The sequence below is a fragment of the Micromys minutus genome (genome assembly GCF_963924665.1).
Source record: "Micromys minutus genome assembly, chromosome: 25".
NCBI classification, from domain to species: Eukaryota; Metazoa; Chordata; class Mammalia; order Rodentia; family Muridae; genus Micromys; species Micromys minutus.
Window position 1 is genome coordinate 17613756 of NC_137960.1, and position 16490 is coordinate 17630245.

Genomic DNA, 16490 nt, shown 5'->3' on the forward strand with positions numbered 1-16490 from the left:
TCCTCATGGGTGGGAAGTCAGAGAGCATGGGGCCATCTGGCAACGCCCTTCCTTGCTACAGCTCAACATGGCAGAGGGTAGTGTGCTAGGTCTTAGTGTGACAGGGGGTAGTGTCACATAGTGAGAAAAACAAGCATGCAAACTCAGTTACTATCTTCTTATGAAACCACCGATGCCATCATGGGACTGCACATCCATTTATCTACCTCCCAAAGGACTTTCCAACTATCATGGAAGTATGGACTGGGTACTGCGTGTTCAGTGTATGCTCTGTGGATGGGCACGGTTGCGAGTAAACTCCTAGAGAAATAACACCTTGTCCTTCCGGGTTCCTTGCTGAACCTCCAAACACTAGGGTAATACCCACTAGATACTATTTATTGACAAAATATTCCACATGTCCCAAACTTGTCCAAACATTTCTGCCATGCATTCTCCTGGCCTTTGTCGCTGTTTCTTTTTTCTACACTTCTCTTTTAGTTTTCACTCTGCTTACAAGACAGAGAAACGAAAAATAAAGACTAACTTTTAAAGGCCATGAACAGACAATCACTCTCAGCTCTGTTACTAACAGTGGTGCAGAAAGCCGAGAAAAGTTCTTCTCGTGGGCAAACTCCTTAGGCTACCCTTCCTTGCTGCAACTCTGAAGGACAGCACCAAAAGAAACCATGAAGGTCCTGTGACTTATAAAGTACCATATGCCAACACCCACGGATCTCCAAATCTTCAACACACAAAAGATTCTCATACGGCTCTTAATGTAATTTGGGAATAGTAGCCCTTTGGACAGGCCAGTGTTTCCCGTGCAGGTTATCTGAAAACTCCATCAGCTTAAGGATGAATAGAGAGGGCCCGGTGGAGGCATTGCTAGGTCAAACCAACAAAAGCAACCTTTCAAAGCTCTGCTCTGAAACTGATAAAGACCACATTCCCTTTCAGCACTCACTAAATACCTAAACCTATTGGTCTTTAAAAGGTTTTAACTTTGTAGCCATTGAAAATCTTAATACCTATTGTCCTGTGGTAGTTACTATGTTCCCAAAGGTGTCATTGGGCATTTGCACATGTATCTAATCTTTTACAGTTTACAGATGAAACACTAAGCTTCATTTATGCAAGAGCAGACAACTATTAAGGGGGGCAGGGGCACCTGGAAATCAAGCAGGCCCTATGTGCTTAGTCCTGTGCTCTTTGAGGTCTATTATCTTCTATTAATTACTCTTTGATACAAGTAAAGCCAGTAAGGAAAAAAATGTTATGTGAAAACAAACGAACTTTCACTCAAATATTTCTAACTTTACAACTAAACTGCATGGGACTTCCTTGCACAATGAACTTCCATAGTGCATTTAAGAGTGGCACACCAGCAGCCTCTAAAATACAAGTAAACGTAAGGGTCCGTTTTTTGTAGCAAATAGTTGCTCTTACAGTCACTTACTGTGAGTGTAAAAATGGGGTTGGCTCACGATTTACAGATCGCACAATGGTCCTCACGTGGTGCTGAATCTAGAACCACTTCAGTGGGCATCTCCCAACCAGAATTCTATCCTTCCCTTGGGTACTGAATCAGAAGCCCTGAAGCATAACATCTAGACTCACCCTTTTAAGCTACAAAGGGACTTCCGGTGAGAAACTATGGTTCAGACGTCTGGTTACACCAAAACCAGCATTCTGAGAATGAGCAAACCGAGGGCTTGGATAAGGACGCTGCGCTGAAGGGCACGCAGCTCGTGAGCAGCACTTTAAGAGGCAGAAGCCAAGCCCTCGCATCCCTCGCTTCCATTTACACCAATTCAGTTTGAATTGCTTTTACTGCTTTCCATCACGAGCGCTGCAACTTAATCCCTCGAGTATGGACAGAACGATACAGTCAGTAAGACAATACTTATTATTTAATGTACTTAACAAGGTACCTGGAATACCTCACTTACTAGCTAGGTCACATAACCCACTTTTAAAAAAGCTTGCCTGTTTAACTGAAAGAGGATGCCCTGGGCCACTGCAGTTATAAACCCATGCTTAACTCTGAGAGTCCAAGAAGACTTTGAATTCGGGGTTAAGATTTAAATTCATGGTATCTACCATCTTCTTCTGCCAGCCACTACCTACATCTGTAAAGTCCAGAGAGTAATCACTCTACGGTGACCTAACTTCATAAAGTAGCCCGATAGTTGCATTGCACTAAAGACTCATGACAGTAATAGCCTATTCTGACAAAACGCCCCCTTCCTCCTCAACTGGGGTTTCTCAGGCGCTCCAGGGATGGATAACCACTAGTATACAGAACTCAGGCCATAGTAAATGGCCTCTCAAAGCTCCCCTCACTCCCTTCTATCAGTAAGTCAAAGAGCAGCGTCATCAGACCCAGAGGCAAACAACAGCTGCGCACAGCTGTGCTGGGTGACCGCTTGGGTTACCCGCCCGACCCCTTTCACCTCCTAAGAAACAGAAAAGTACAGAAGCGCCATCCACGGATCTCCGCGGTGCACACAGTGTGACCTACGAGGAGCTAAGGTTGATCCCAAAAACTCATTCCCAGGGAGCAAGGGTCAAAGGTGACCCCGAATGACCTAGCAAGCCCTAGCGGCACCAGAAGGTTAACGACCCACTTGCTCCGTTTTTCCCAGCGGCGAAAAGCCGCCACCAGCTGCCGGAAGTGTGTCACCCCGCCTGCCGGGATGCCGGGAGTTGTAGTTAAGTGGCTATCACTTTTGCATAATAGTTAAGTTTTATCAAACAAGAAAACACCCTGTGGCTCCAGAGAACGAACTAACAAACTGCTAGCTTTCGGCCAAGTGGTAAAAATCCTGTTTTCCGTTCTCCGAGGGGCGCATTCGTGCAGCGCGCAGGCGCAGGATTGGACTACAAATCCCAGCGTGCCTGGCGCCGCCGCCGCCGCCGCGCCCGGCTGTCGTCGTTGGTGTGGGCCGCGCGAATGGAGCTCCGAGCATGAGGCAGCGCCTGGCACGGCCCGCGCTGCGCCTACCTGTGCCCCGAGCGTGAGTGCGGGCAGCGGCCGCGCGCGTGCGCACTCCCCTTCGCGCGCGGGCAAGCGCCCTACCGTTGGCGCGCTAAGCGGGCGACCGTGCAAGGCGGCCCCGCGAGCCCCGCCGGCCGGTCGTTGCGGGGTGTCCCGCCTGGCGCGGGGGCCGCGGGCAGCCGTGGCGGCTACCGGAGACCGCAAGGGGCGGCGCAGAGGCGGAACGAGCCGGCCGCGAGCCGCGCAGGAAGCGCCAAGCATGCCCCGCGACAACATGGCCTCCCTGATCCAGCGCATCGCCCGCCAGGCGTGTCTCACCTTCCGCGGCGGCTCGACCGGCTCCGAAGCGCCGGCGCCGGGCTTCCCGGAGAACCTGAGCCAGCTCAAGAGCCTGCTGACCCAGGTGCGCGCCGAGGACCTCAACATCGCGCCGCGCAAGGCGCTGCCGCAGCCCCTGCCGCGCAACCTCCCGCCGGTCACCTACATGCACATCTACGAGACGGAGGGCTTCAGCCTGGGCGTGTTCCTGCTCAAGAGCGGCACGTGCATCCCACTGCACGACCACCCGGGCATGCACGGTATGCTCAAGGTGCTGTACGGCACGGTCCGCATCAGCTGCATGGACAAGCTGGACGGGGTGGCCGGGCATCGGCTGCCGCCTCCTGAGCAGCAGTTCGAGCCTCCTCTGCAGCCCATGGAGCGGGAGGCCGTGCGACCGGGCGTGCTGCGCTCCCGGGCCGAGTACACCGAAGCCAGTGGGCCCTGCGTGCTCACTCCACACAGGGACAACCTGCACCAGATTGATGCGGTGGGTGGGCCAGCCGCCTTCCTGGACATCCTGGCCCCACCCTACGACCCGGAGGACGGCCGGGACTGCCACTATTACCGTATGCTGGAACCCATCAGACCCAAGGAGGCTTCCGACTCTGCCTACGACCTTCCCCGAGAAGTATGGCTCCTGGAGACCCCACAGGCCGATGACTTCTGGTGCGAGGGAGAGCCCTATCCAGGCCCCAAAGTCTTACCTTGAAGCTCCTGCCGCCCGGGAACTGTGGGCCAAAGATGTACCCTGCCCTGCTCAAGAAAGGCCTGGCTGCCCTCTATACCTAGCATAAGGGCTCTTCTCTCTCTGCCCCCTCGCCTGGATGATGGATTTACCGAAGTGACCAGCGCCACATCTTGGGCAACCTTGGGGAGCACGGCCCACTGGAGTATAGCCACCACCAGGCACAGTTATGGGGGCGGGTGGGTGGGAGGCTAGGTTGAGTCCTGGTGTTGTCACTGCCACCAAGGAAAGGGGCAGGGACCGTAAAGCGCTTCCATCCTAAAGCCATAACAAAAACAGTTTTGTTTCTTATTCTCTACAAAATACACTAAGTGGTTTTGAATCTCTTTTCCTTCCCTTTGGTGACTAAGATTTGTTTTTCTCTTCTGCCCACAGGACCGTCTACTCCTTTATAGTTTAATTTATTACTGATTGTGCATGGCCTTGAATTGTTTTATCTTTTGGTTTTTGTTTTTAATTGGTTTGGTTAAAAAACAACAACATACACACAAACTACTGAGCTTCTAAAGTGTGGAGTTTTGAAAAGTCATCTTTGTAGTGCTGGGATTCATCCTCATAACTATGCGTGTTGAAGTCGATTTCTTTCCTCCCCTAGCTTGGTAGCCACTTCTGGTGTACTCAGGTAACCTTAGTAAGAAGCTCACATATGTGATTTCTCTGTCAGGCCCTTAGAATTCTTCCCCCTGAGTCTCAAGATCTGTCATTTAAACAGTTTTTTGTTGTTGTTTTGTTTTGGTTTTTGTTTTTTGTTTTTGTTTTTGTTTTTTTTTTTTTGCTGTTGTTGATGATCTGCCTTTGAAGCAAAGACAATATTATCCTCAACTGACTTTTCTTGATGCACTTCAAAGATGATACAATAATTATGTTTTCTAACCAGAAGATTCAGAGAAGCTGAATCTGCTATGCTTCCAGATAACTGAATGTAAAGGCCCCGGCCACCTGTTGAATTCCATACTCTCATTTACTTCCAGCTTCTTCCTATGAAAGAAGAGAAAGATACTCTGACCGATCTTTTGCATTTTCCGGAGAGCTTGCAGAGGAGCTGTGGTTCTAGTTGTGTTGCTGGAGATAGTGTCCCAGCATTCCCTTAAACAAGCCAGTGCTGGCGACTAACTAATTGCAGGAAGAGGTAGGTGTGTAGTGCCCTGGGAGGGGCTGTGGATATAGGCTGCTTGCTAAGCAGGCAAGAAGCCCTGGACTCAGTCCTCAGTACCATATAAACCAGGTGTAGCATCAGCTGTGGCTCCATTTAGGAAGTCGAGGCAGGAGGATCAGAAGTCAAGGTCAAACTTGGCTACATAATGAATTTGAGGAGAACCTTAGATGCATGAGACACCATCATATAAATGTGTGTGTATATACACACATACATATGTATATGTGTGTATATACACATGCATTATTGATTCATGGAATTATTGAGAATTTAGCCACTTTAGGGCACCAAGATTGGAGATTAAACCCTATGCCAGCTCTCGAAGTGTCATGGCCCCCTGAGGCTCAGCACCTTTATCATGTTTACAGACGTGTTGATACTATAGATGCTGGCCATGGACCACCAGTTTTCCCTGTTTACTATATATAGGGTACCTTTTTATCACAGGCCTTTTCATAAAGACAAACTATAGAAATCAAATGTGTCCAGCTGTTTTCTAAGCCCTCTTGATGGCTCATGTGGCAATAGAATATAATAATACCCGCAATAAATGGAGACTCACTGTCCCGGGTGGCACGTGCTTGCTGACCCGGTGAGGAGACTGCTTCTAACTCCATGTATCCAGGTTACACATCTAGACCGAAAGGGTGTTTGTTCCCAGCCCAGTTGTTGAAGTCGAGATAGCATATTATTGATGGTTTAGCTTGTGGCTTTTGTTTGCTTGGTTGGTTTGGTTTTTTGTTTCATTTTAATAAAAGTGAAAACAACAGGCCAGTGGAAACCTGTAAATCTGATGCAGGATCAACCCTAAGCACTTCCACCACGGCTGCTAGTGTTGAAGTTCTTCCCGATCACGGTCTTTAAAATGTTTTTGGATCCTCATGAAGTAGCTCTTTGAGCCACTGGTTTGAAAATCTAGATAGGAAGTATTGGTTTTAAATTTGACTCTTTTTATAGACTAGTACTGAATATGGTTTTCAGCCACATACAGATTTTGAATTGCAGCAAAGGTTGATTTATTTACAAAGGTTGCCGAGAGTCATGTGTACTTTACAGCGTACTCTAGGGGTACTTTAATAGAGCCTGCAGAAGTCTATTCTGGAACCAGGATAGTAATGATAATTATTATAAAGGCCTTCATTGCAAAAAAAAAAAAGAGGGAAATGTTAAAGGCTTATTATAAGCAGTTTGGAAGGAGGGGGAAAAAAAAACTAAGGTGCTTTTCAAAAGTAACGAAATTGTTCTGGGCCAAAACAGCAATACTGTGTTCCTCATTGGTTCACTAAGAACAGTGAAACTGTCATTTCACTAATACATTGAATAAATTTATGGTGAAAACAGTGTAATATGTTTTAATGAGCCACTTGAGAAAGAATATGCTCATTACTAAGACACAATGCAGAAAACTCCTTGCACGTCTATGCATAAACTGTTCGCTGTAACTGCTGCCGCTGTCTCCCATAGCTCTACAATATGGACTGTGGTCTAGCAATTGGGATAAAAGTTACCTTCTCCTTTTCTTGGGAAAGACCAATGAGCACAATGGTGTTAGTCACTTCACCTTTCTGATGAATAATAAATGCAATAACTAGCTCCTGGGTGAGAAGCTGTCTGTCTTTCTGTCTGTCTAAATACACTGAAGCTTTGAAACTTCGGAGTTCTGTGATCAGTTATATTTCACACCTTTGACGAGTTTACTACCACATGCTGCTGTTACATAAAGCCTGCCTTTTAAGTAATGTGTCTCCCATGTCACCAGGAGTGCGTTGTCTGATTTTTTAACATGGCTAGGGTCCCACTGTCAAAATGCACACCCACCCCTCACTGTAGTTTCCTTGAACTTGATCTGGGGAGAACCTGCCTGCCCTATTGCAAATGAGTCTACTGTCTTAGCTCTCCTTCCCGGCAGTGTGCCCCCACTCCAGAGCTCTGCCACCATCCTGACAGCAGTCACTACAGTGCCTGCTGGCCTGAATTCAGAGCTTCTGGTTACACAGAACCCAGACGGGTCCATTGCACTGAAGCTTCTGCGGTCAAAGGAGATCATTTCTTAACAGTAGTCTTTCAATGCAGGGTATTTACGTTTCTGAGTAAAATCTGTGTACTTATTGGAAATAAAGGCATGTTTAAAATTATGGAGAAAATGTTGCTTATTGCAAAGTGGAGAAAGCTTACTATGATAACTATATTTTACTTATTGTTGAAAGCTCAGTTTATTTCATAAGGCCATAACCTTATGGAATATGTAACCAAAAGCCAGTGACCAACAGATTCCCAAAGACCAAGATGTGGCATATAAACTTTGTTTTTTCTTTTGAGGATAGTCTTTGAAGCAAGCCAACTGAAAATACATCTGAGAGTATTTAATGTCTAATTACACTATTTTGCTGTAACCGAAAAGGCCACTTTTGTATTTAACATAAAGAAAATAACAAGAAAACAGAGTCAACTTTTATCCGAGAAGGAAAAAAAATTTTAAGGCTCAACTATTTTCATCTCTCTGTCTTGTCTTCCTAATTCGATGGTTGCCATTTGGACTGACAGCATTTTATGTGTCTCTGTCTACCTGCCTCCTCACACATACTGAAATGCTACAACAGTTGAAAAACTTTTATAAAATAATTTGCCTTGATCTCATTAACAATTAGGATATGGAAATTAACCCAGCTTGAGAAAGTTATTTAGGTCTTACCAGCTGTTAGTTAAATCAGACCATCTCAGGCATGAATCGTTAAGGAATCACTCTGTCCAAAACCTACCTGAAACATTCTTGGTGATGGAGGAGATTAAAAGAACCAGATTTACCTTCCTGTGGTGATTTTTTTTTAGGCAAACTTTTAAAATGTGAGAATTGGCCTGAATGCTTTTAAGCTGCGAAAGAAAGTTGGTTAAAAATACTGACTGTCCTGGTATCTGGGGACGAAGTCCAAAGGGTGGTCCTGAGCAGGGGTACTGGATCTTACGGCTCATTGGAGAGGTTTGCAACCATACCAGCCTGGAACTGATCATCTCACCGGTGTGTTCAGCATGGAGAGCTCTTTTTGTCTTGTTCTTTAAGTGATGCTTAGTGTTGCTTTAAAGTCATGACTTGGGTGATCTTGATTGGAGGTCTTGAAAGTTAAAAACTTAAAGATGGTTAAAAACTGTACAAAATTTAGGTGTACAAGATCTTTAAGTTACCACAGTGTGACCAATGTTGAATAAATAACAATAATGCTCTTGATAGTTGGCAAGCGTGGATCCAGTGGGGGAATTCTAAGAAAAATCATCCCACACTACAGGTTATGAGATCACTATTTAGGAGTTCTAGAAAAAAAGTTTCTACATCCATTAAAGGGGGATAAAGAGATTGGGGAGGAGTGTAGTACTGATCGCCTTCATAAATTGATTCTCCAATCCTTGTGCTGTAAGGGCCAAAGATGTGACCACTATCCTAAAATGCAAGCCCTTGATGGGTAGCCATCAGCCTGAGGGACTTTATAGGGACCAGAAGCAAGGGGGGGGGGGGTCCTGTTGAGGCTGAGCAGTGACTAGACCAGCGGATTACGTTGAATATGAAGCAGGGGACATTATAAATATTTAGGTTCCAATTTTCAGAGTAAAGATGCTAACAAAATGGTCTGTTTGCTTTGAAAGGCAAATGGGTAGGTCAGATATTTTTTTGCCTAAAAGAATCATAAAAGGTCCCCAGTAAAAGAAACCTTAGAGCTTTATAATCCGGTGTCTTTGGGGAGGCAATGTATCTATTAAGTTTAAGTTGCCTTAAGTTTTAGAGTCTGGTGTTCACCTGTCTTAAGCTATTTTGAGAATCATTTCTAGATCTACCAAGCGGGCAACCATCTGAGACGCCGGGACTGGAGAGAAATGAGTCCTGGGGTAATTCCTGAAGCTGCCTCATTGGTGTTGGCATCGACAGTGTCTCAACAGTTTCAATCTGAAGGGATGATAGCTCTTTGAGAAAGTTTTTCTGTGGTTGTAAAATTAATCCTGGAACCCAAAAGTCATCTTTATTTTGGCCACAAAGCCACAACTCAGAGCTCCAGGCTGTGGTCAGAAAGCAGCGCCGAGGTTGTCATCTCTGAGTGGGCACTTGTTTGTGTTTATTTTCTGGAGCCCACTCAGGAACAGAGAGGAGCTATCGGCTGTTACAGGGGACAGAAGACTGAGTCAGAGGGCCTCCTCACTAATTTAAAGGGGAAGTCCCTCAAGACCATGGCTTGAGACTGGAGACTAAAGGAAGATTTGTTAACCACAGGCCAGAAAGGAAACATGGGGGTCCTGCATGCCCTCCTAGCTCAAGTGGCCTTTGTTCATAGTTCTCATATGTTAATGGCTATTTTAGCTCCACCTAGTAAGTACTTCGTAAATGATTGCTGCAACAAAAATATTGTTGAAAAGTATTTATTTACACCATAGTCATAAGCCGTCCGTTCTCTGAACTCCAGTTAGTGGTTTTATGTTAGAATAGACTGTTTATCTTTCCACAACTATTAAGAGCTAATAACCAAACAAGTCAGCTGCAGTGACATTAAGCACATTCTCATCTGAAATTTGACTACAAAGGTAACACTTTTAAGTCACAAAACAGAGCATACAAAAATATACTTTCTAAAAAAATTCCAAATATTAATAGGCAGAAATATACAGCCATACTTAAACCCAGGGAGTGATTTTTTTTTTCCATAGTAAGGCATCCTGTACACATGCAGACCCTGTAACACTGCCCACATCACACAAGGCACAGAGGACACTTGCAACACCACTGCATGCATCCTATGTACATCCCCCTTTAAATAAGTTAGTTAACCTTTGACCCATTTCAAGAGATCATAAATGCTTTACATTTATTTTTTTTTCCCGAAGGTTCAGAACTCGGAGAACAGTGCACATCAAAAAATACACAAAATCTGAATGGATATACACTGAAAAAATAATCTTTTGTTTCTCAACAAAAAGGAGCCAGTATTGCTTTGTCCAGCCCGACATTGCACTTCCGTTCTCTTGAGTTTTTAGGACATATTGCTTAAGGGTTGAGATGGCTAGAGAAACTTCCATTCACTGTTCTAGGGCCACAGAGGGCCACCAGTCAGGACAGGCTCTGTTCACTGTACAACTTCCCATCCCCCCACCCCAAGTGGGTCCCAAGCCATTAAAGTGCCACATCGGTTTTGCTTTAATTTAGTCTTTTTCGCTGTCCTTGCTCAAAGGAACCAGCAACTCCCAACCTATTGTAGAAAAAGTCTCAGAACAGCTGGCACCCAGGGTCAAAGAGAAAAAGGGCTAGCAGACCATAGATAGCTCAGTCAGGGTCAGAGCTCAGCCCTGTAGGCCAGGGGCCCTCACCCCAGCCGCCTCTGGCTCCCCATTTCTTGGAGTGACAGTCAACTCCCTTAAAATGGCCTACGTTTTCAGAAGGCCGTCTGTGAGAAGGTGGGACAGAGCCGGGCTAGATCGAGGTTCTTTGCCCAGGATCACGGGATCACAGGGAGGAACAGGGAAGGGCGGTAGTGTTTGCAGAGGACGGAGGGCCTCTGGGGCCTGGAGAAACTGGTGTGTCAGCTGCAGCTTCATCTCACGGTGTCCTGGTCCGAGAGGTGCAGGAGACCAGCGGTCCTCCAATGGCGCTGTTACCGCACAGGCCTCCCCCGGCCTGCGAGCCCCCAGGACCAGAGGCTGAGGACTGGGCGGATGCAGATGAAGAGGGGGCATTGCTCTTCCGCTCCTTCTGTCGAAGGTGGATCTTGGTGTGGCGCTTCCTTTCGTCACTCCTGGCGAACTTGCGGCCACAATAGTCACAGGCAAAGGGCTTCTCCCCGGTGTGGGTTCGGATGTGAGTGGTCAGGTGGTCACTTCGGCTAAAGTTTCGCATGCAGATCCGACACTGGAAGGGCTTGTGGCCCGTGTGGATTCGGATGTGCCTGGTCAGCTCATCGGAGCGTGAGAACCTCCTGTCACAACCCTCTGCTGGACAGGGGTAGGGCCTTTCGTGCACTGGCGTCTTGCTGGGCCTGTTGGGGTATTTCCGAGGTCGCAGGATGGGCCGCAATGGCAGGTGGTGCGGATTATAGGGGGTAGCAGTCACTGCTGCAGACCCAGTGCCAGGCAGTCGGGGTCCCTCGCCGCCTCCACTTGCCCCTGGTCCCGTGACCCCAGCACTGGGGCCCCCCAGAGTAAAATTGCGGATGGTAGAGAGTGGCGTGAGCGGAGGGGGGACCCGCAGGGAGTCCAGAGGGCAGGGAAAGGGTTTCCGATCAGGGCCAGCGGCACCATGTGGATCTCTCTGGCACGGAGATGGAAAAAATCCAGGATAGTCTGGGATCATAGGAATGAGACCTGGGTCCATAGCTGGCTTGGGGGATGGGTAGGAAGGAGGTGGCTGGTAGGCCAGAGAGGAGGTGGAAGTGGTGGGTGGCGATAAGAATGCTGAAGGATCCTGGTAGAGATCTCCCGTGCAGCCGGAATAAGGAGGAGGAGGTGGCGGAGAGTAGAGGTGGTCCAGTTCAGGCTGAGTCTGGGACATGGTACACACACCCAGGGGTCCCGTGGCCAGTGGGTTGGGGGAGGCAGAGGTGACGCTGGATGAGGCTGTGGTTGAAGCTGGAGGGGTGACCCCTTGCAAGATGCCCGCACTCACAATATTGATGATGCCTTCTGGGTAGCAGCTGGCGCCGGGGTACTGAGGGTCAATGGAGAATTTGCCCATGTAAGTGAAGGTCTGGTTTCTAGGCGCAGAGATGGGAGCGAAGCTACTCGGATACGGGAGATCCAAGGGCCTCTTCTCTCCAGTCATGTCAATGTTGATCATGCCATCTGGGGAGGACAAAGTCAGAAAAGAAGCAGGACAATGAGAATATAGGCACGTACTAATTCACACTGCACACACACACACACACACGCACGCACGCACGCACGCACGCGCACACAAGCCATCTCGTTTCATGGTTCCAATACTACCGAGCTGGAGCAAAGTCCAACAGGTGGGGAAACTGAGGCCTGGAGAGACAGAAGTTAGGCAGAGTCTGGGACTCAGGAACTGTATCTCCAAGAAGCAGGGCATGCCTCTTCCTGCCTCTATTCCCCAGCCATCCGTGACTCTAGTCCCCAATAAAAACACCCAATTAGCAACCATATCAAACAGTTTCTCATCTATCTCGGACTTCTCTCCCACTCCCTTGCCTTGTGGCCCTACCGCCGGAGGCAACCGTAAAAGAGCCGACCAATCCCAGGTGGTACAGAGAAGGTGCCAGCCGCGGGAGAGGGGAACCCCAGAATGGCTAAGTGGGTGGGTGATGTTCTTGCTGCTAATTCCTGGTGCCACCTCCCCCATCCTCTCCCGCTGCGCTTCAGCTGAAGACTGCCAGTAGGAACCCGGGCAGCGGAGGAAGGAGTTTAGGGTTTCCTTCCCTCCCAGCATCCTCCGCCAAGCCCGACACCCGCGCATCCCGGCTTTAGCCTAAGACTAAGAGGCTAGGCTTCTAGGAAGGCGCGGGGGCTGAGGAAGACGACTTTACACAGCATCGCCAAGGAAGGAACCCGGCGCACACTAGTGCTGCCAACGCGGGCCTCCCTAGGCATTCTCCAGGCTTCCCGCTGTCATTTGCCCTGCTCCGCCGCCTCCTCTTGCTAACCCCATTTACTTTGGGGCGATACGCAAGTTGGGTGGTGGCTCCCAGTAGCACCAGAAGCGCAACGCGCTCGGAGATCCCCCTGGAGTGGGCTCTGCCCACGGAGCGCTGCCCGCGCGCTTCCTAAGCGCTCCCCTGCCACTTAGCTCTCCAGACGCGCAGCTCTAGTTTAACTGCGGAACTTTCCCATCACTTTAACCCTAGCTCGGAAGCGCAGAGTCCGGCTGCTGGACCTGCCTCAAGAACCAAGAGGGGGTGATCCTTCAGCCTGGGCGCGCCCGGAGCCGCAGGCAAGCGGATTGCTTTTGGTGACCAGGTGCATCTGCCGGCGCGCACCGGCCCGAGAGCCCTAGTCTGTTCTTTCCCGCTCCCCTTGCACCCACTTCCAGTCTTCAGAGTCTATGTGATCAGCACTGTCCACCTCAAGTCCCCATTCTCCCCTCCAGGTCCCACACACCCACCGCTCCCCACCCACAAGCTCCGAAGAGGACATGCGGCTTACCTCCAGCCACTCCGTTCATCTGGTCAAAGGAGCCTCCCAGTTCACCATTGGGGAAGATGGTCACCGACGGGGCGGCGAGGTCTTCCACCGGGTAGAGGCTGTCAGGCAGCTGGTGCATAAAACCACTGAGAGTTACTGGGATTTTGTCTACGGCCTTGGCGGTCATCATTTGCTTCTCGTACAACCTGGAGACCCAACTCCCTAGCTACCTGGAGTGCCAGAGAAGCCGTTTTTGGAGAGGGGTTGGACTGAGCCTGGAATGGTATCTCCTTTTGCCCTCCACACTTAGAAAAGACCACTACCGCCACCACCACACATCCACACACACACACACACACACAAAAAAATCTAACAGAAATAAAACTAGCAACCAAGTTGTTGGCTTCTTAAGGAAGAAAAAAAAAGGCTATCTGCCACTGACTCTCTCCTGCCTGTAATCCGGCTGTTGGGGAGCCAGGAGTTGCTGGTGTTGTGTTATTATAACAGTCAGTGTGTCCCCTCGCCCAGCTATTAATCAATCGCTGCTCTCTCAGACGGAAAGTGTTAGGCTCGGAGTATTTATGGGCAGGTCTTCAATACGCGTGACGTCGCTGCCCATATATGGACTGAGGAACAGGGCTGGGCCTGGCAGCTTTTGCCGTCACATGGCCAATTTGCATGCGGGCTTGGCTGCGCGGGCTCCGCCGAGCTCGCCCGGAACGATTCGCAGCCGGTGGACCATCGCCCGGGCGTGGGGCTGTCGGCCCCTGCCTGCAGCGGGGACTCCGGACTGCAGAGTTCAGCGCGGGGGAAGGAGCGATCGCCGACCCTGGCGCGGCTGCCGTGGGTGAGCCCACAGGCAGCGATGGTGGCTCTGTCTCTTGGGGCGGGGAGGAATTCCGGTTCTCCGAGACTTTCCAAAAAAGGAGAAGATCCGGTAGTGGCGGCCCCGCCTCCCCGGCCCTTGTTTGGGAGCCATTCCGGAAAATTAAACTTCGGAAAGAAACCGAGCGCTGCCGAGACACTACAGTCAAACCCCTCCTTCACTTTCTTGGCAGCTCAAAACCGCAAGCAAAAGAGAGACAGAAAAAAGAGAGAGAGAGAAAAAAAATTACCCGCACTCACGGAAGCTGACTGCCTTTTTCTGAATTACACGGTGGAAAGTGGTGTCTGGTGATAAGAGCAAATGCGGTCTTGCTTTTTTGGAAAGTCTGTGCTATTTATACAGGAGTGAAAACGGAACAGGTCCGGGCTGTTTGTTTGTTTAAGTATTTTAGGTAACTTGAGGGTAGGGGTTAGGGTAGAGAGAATGGGGCAGAAGTGCTGCCCCTTCGAGCGAGATCCTCAGCGGGAGGCACCCCCTTCCCTCTGCCCGCGCTCTCCCTGCCCCCTCCCCTCCAGCTGCTGCACAGAGCGGGCGCCCTTCCCGGCGCGTCTGGGCGGTCCGCTGCGTGGGGGCGACCAGATGGAGGCTTGGACACTCACCCTGCCCGATGCGCGTACACACACACACACACACACACACACACACGCTCCACTTCCGCTACACACTCTCCCTCCTCCGCTGCCCTCTCACAAACCCACTCAACACACCTTACGCTACACACCACGTACCTCCCTCCTGACAGCGCGCGCGTGTGCGCCCGCCTGCCAGGCGACAGACAGGATACCCTAGGAAGACACTGTCTGTCCTCACCTTCACTACGCACCAACCCCCACCCCCAATCCCTATGCTTACACTTTCCGAGGGCGCATCCTACCACCCGCGCCTAAGGTCTACCCCAGGAATGCCTTCCCCTACCCCCAACTCCCTTGCTTAGCGCTTGCTCGGCGCTGAGTGACAACAAAAGGCACAGCTTTGGGTCTCCACGGCCCCCACACGTGTTTTCCTCGACAAACAAAAAAACAACCCCTTCCAGTAAACATTTTCCTGTGAAATGACCAAAAACTTTTCAGAGAGCTAAAACTGCTGGCCCTCAGGACATTCAGCTCCCACCTCCCCACGCGTTCAGCCCACATCCGATGCGCTCCGGCTGCGGCAGGGTACCCAAGCCCAAGGCTCTGGGACCTGCGTAGTCTAGGATCTCAGACGCGGGCTGGGAAACTGCCCTGCCCTTCTCAGCTCCAAAGTCCCGCAGAGAAGGGATCCAGCCCGGGCCAGGCTGTTCACTTTCTTGACACACGCTACCCAGAGCGGCGAGGATCCCCGGCGGGCAGGAGCCACGGCGCCACGCCGTGGAGGGAGCGCGGCGCTGCAGGCGCTCTCCCGCCCATCACCTGCGGTGCCCGCGGCCGCAGCCAGTCGGCTCCTGCCCGCTTGGAGTACTCTGGTCAGGGGAGCCCCAGGGCCACCAGGAGCCGGCTTGTCGCCGCTCTCCGAGCAGCGCTGTCCTCCCAGTGCCAGCCGCGAAAGTTGTTCTCCGGGGAATGGTCCTCGCCATGACTTCAAACGCCCAAAAGCCTTATCTGGGAAAGTTTCTCGATCGCGCTCTGCGCGGTCTCCTTTCCAATTGGGGATCAAATTCAAAGAGGACGGGAGAGAATGCACAGCGAGGGTGGAACCTCTGTGGGTGTCCCACCCTCTGAAAAAAAACCTTGCAAATCGCTGTTTCGAAGCGAGGGGGAGAGAAAAGGAAGAAATAGCCGCGCTCTTACCACGTGCGCCAGCCCGCTCCGCCTGCGCTCCGGCCGGTCCCGCGGCCCCCGCGGTGACCACAGGCAAGACGACGCCTCGGAGGGGAGCCCGACTCTCATCTCCAGCCTGGGTCGGGAAGAAAGGGGGGGGGGTCGGGTTATGCAAATAGAGGTCCGGGCGATGGGGCTCGGGTTACGGTCCCCCACCAGTCCCAGAGGTGAAGCACCCACCCGCGCGGGAGGCGCGGGCCCTGGCGACTGCTGGTGCTTCGCTGCCGTCGGTGCACGTGGGCGGGAGGATTGTAGCAGCCGCCCCTCTCCCCCGCGCTGTCGCCAACCCCGCAGGCCGCCACCTCGCGCCGCCCCGAGGGGAAGCTCCAGGCCGGTGGAGAGAGCGGGGAGCAGGGGAGCCAGCCCAGGGCAGGACGCCCCCAGGATGGTAGAGCTGGAGCCCAGGAAGCTTACCAACCTTCGTGCAGGAGGACAGTGGGGGTAAGAGAAGGGGTTCCACACCATTCTAGAAAGGAGTCTAGAAAGGGGAAGCGGGG

General features: G+C 50.7%; 2 protein-coding genes across 2 annotated transcripts; one reads left to right on the top strand and one right to left on the bottom strand.

Annotated features, from left to right (window-relative positions):
• The first annotated feature begins 2988 nt into the window (after positions 1–2988).
• On the top strand, positions 2989–7203 carry ADO (2-aminoethanethiol dioxygenase). The gene has a single exon (XM_080938220.1). The coding sequence runs from the start codon at positions 3240–3242 to the stop codon at positions 4008–4010; it is 771 nt and encodes a 256-aa protein (XP_080794346.1). The 5' UTR covers positions 2989–3239; the 3' UTR covers positions 4011–7203.
• Positions 7204–10486: 3283 nt separating this feature from the next.
• EGR2 (early growth response 2) lies at positions 10487–16062 on the bottom strand (the record flags this gene model as incomplete). Its single annotated transcript, XM_080937918.1, has 3 exons — positions 10487–12012; positions 13330–13438; positions 15964–16062. The coding sequence occupies 3 exons, from the start codon at positions 16060–16062 to the stop codon at positions 10775–10777; spliced, it is 1446 nt and encodes a 481-aa protein (XP_080794044.1). The 3' UTR covers positions 10487–10774.
• Positions 16063–16490: the final 428 nt, after the last annotated feature.

What these genes read in the sequence shown, in the direction of transcription:
- ADO (XM_080938220.1), top strand. Translation starts at nt 3,240, where the DNA reads ATGCCCCGCGACAACATGGCCTCCCTGATCCAGCGCATCGCCCGCCAG.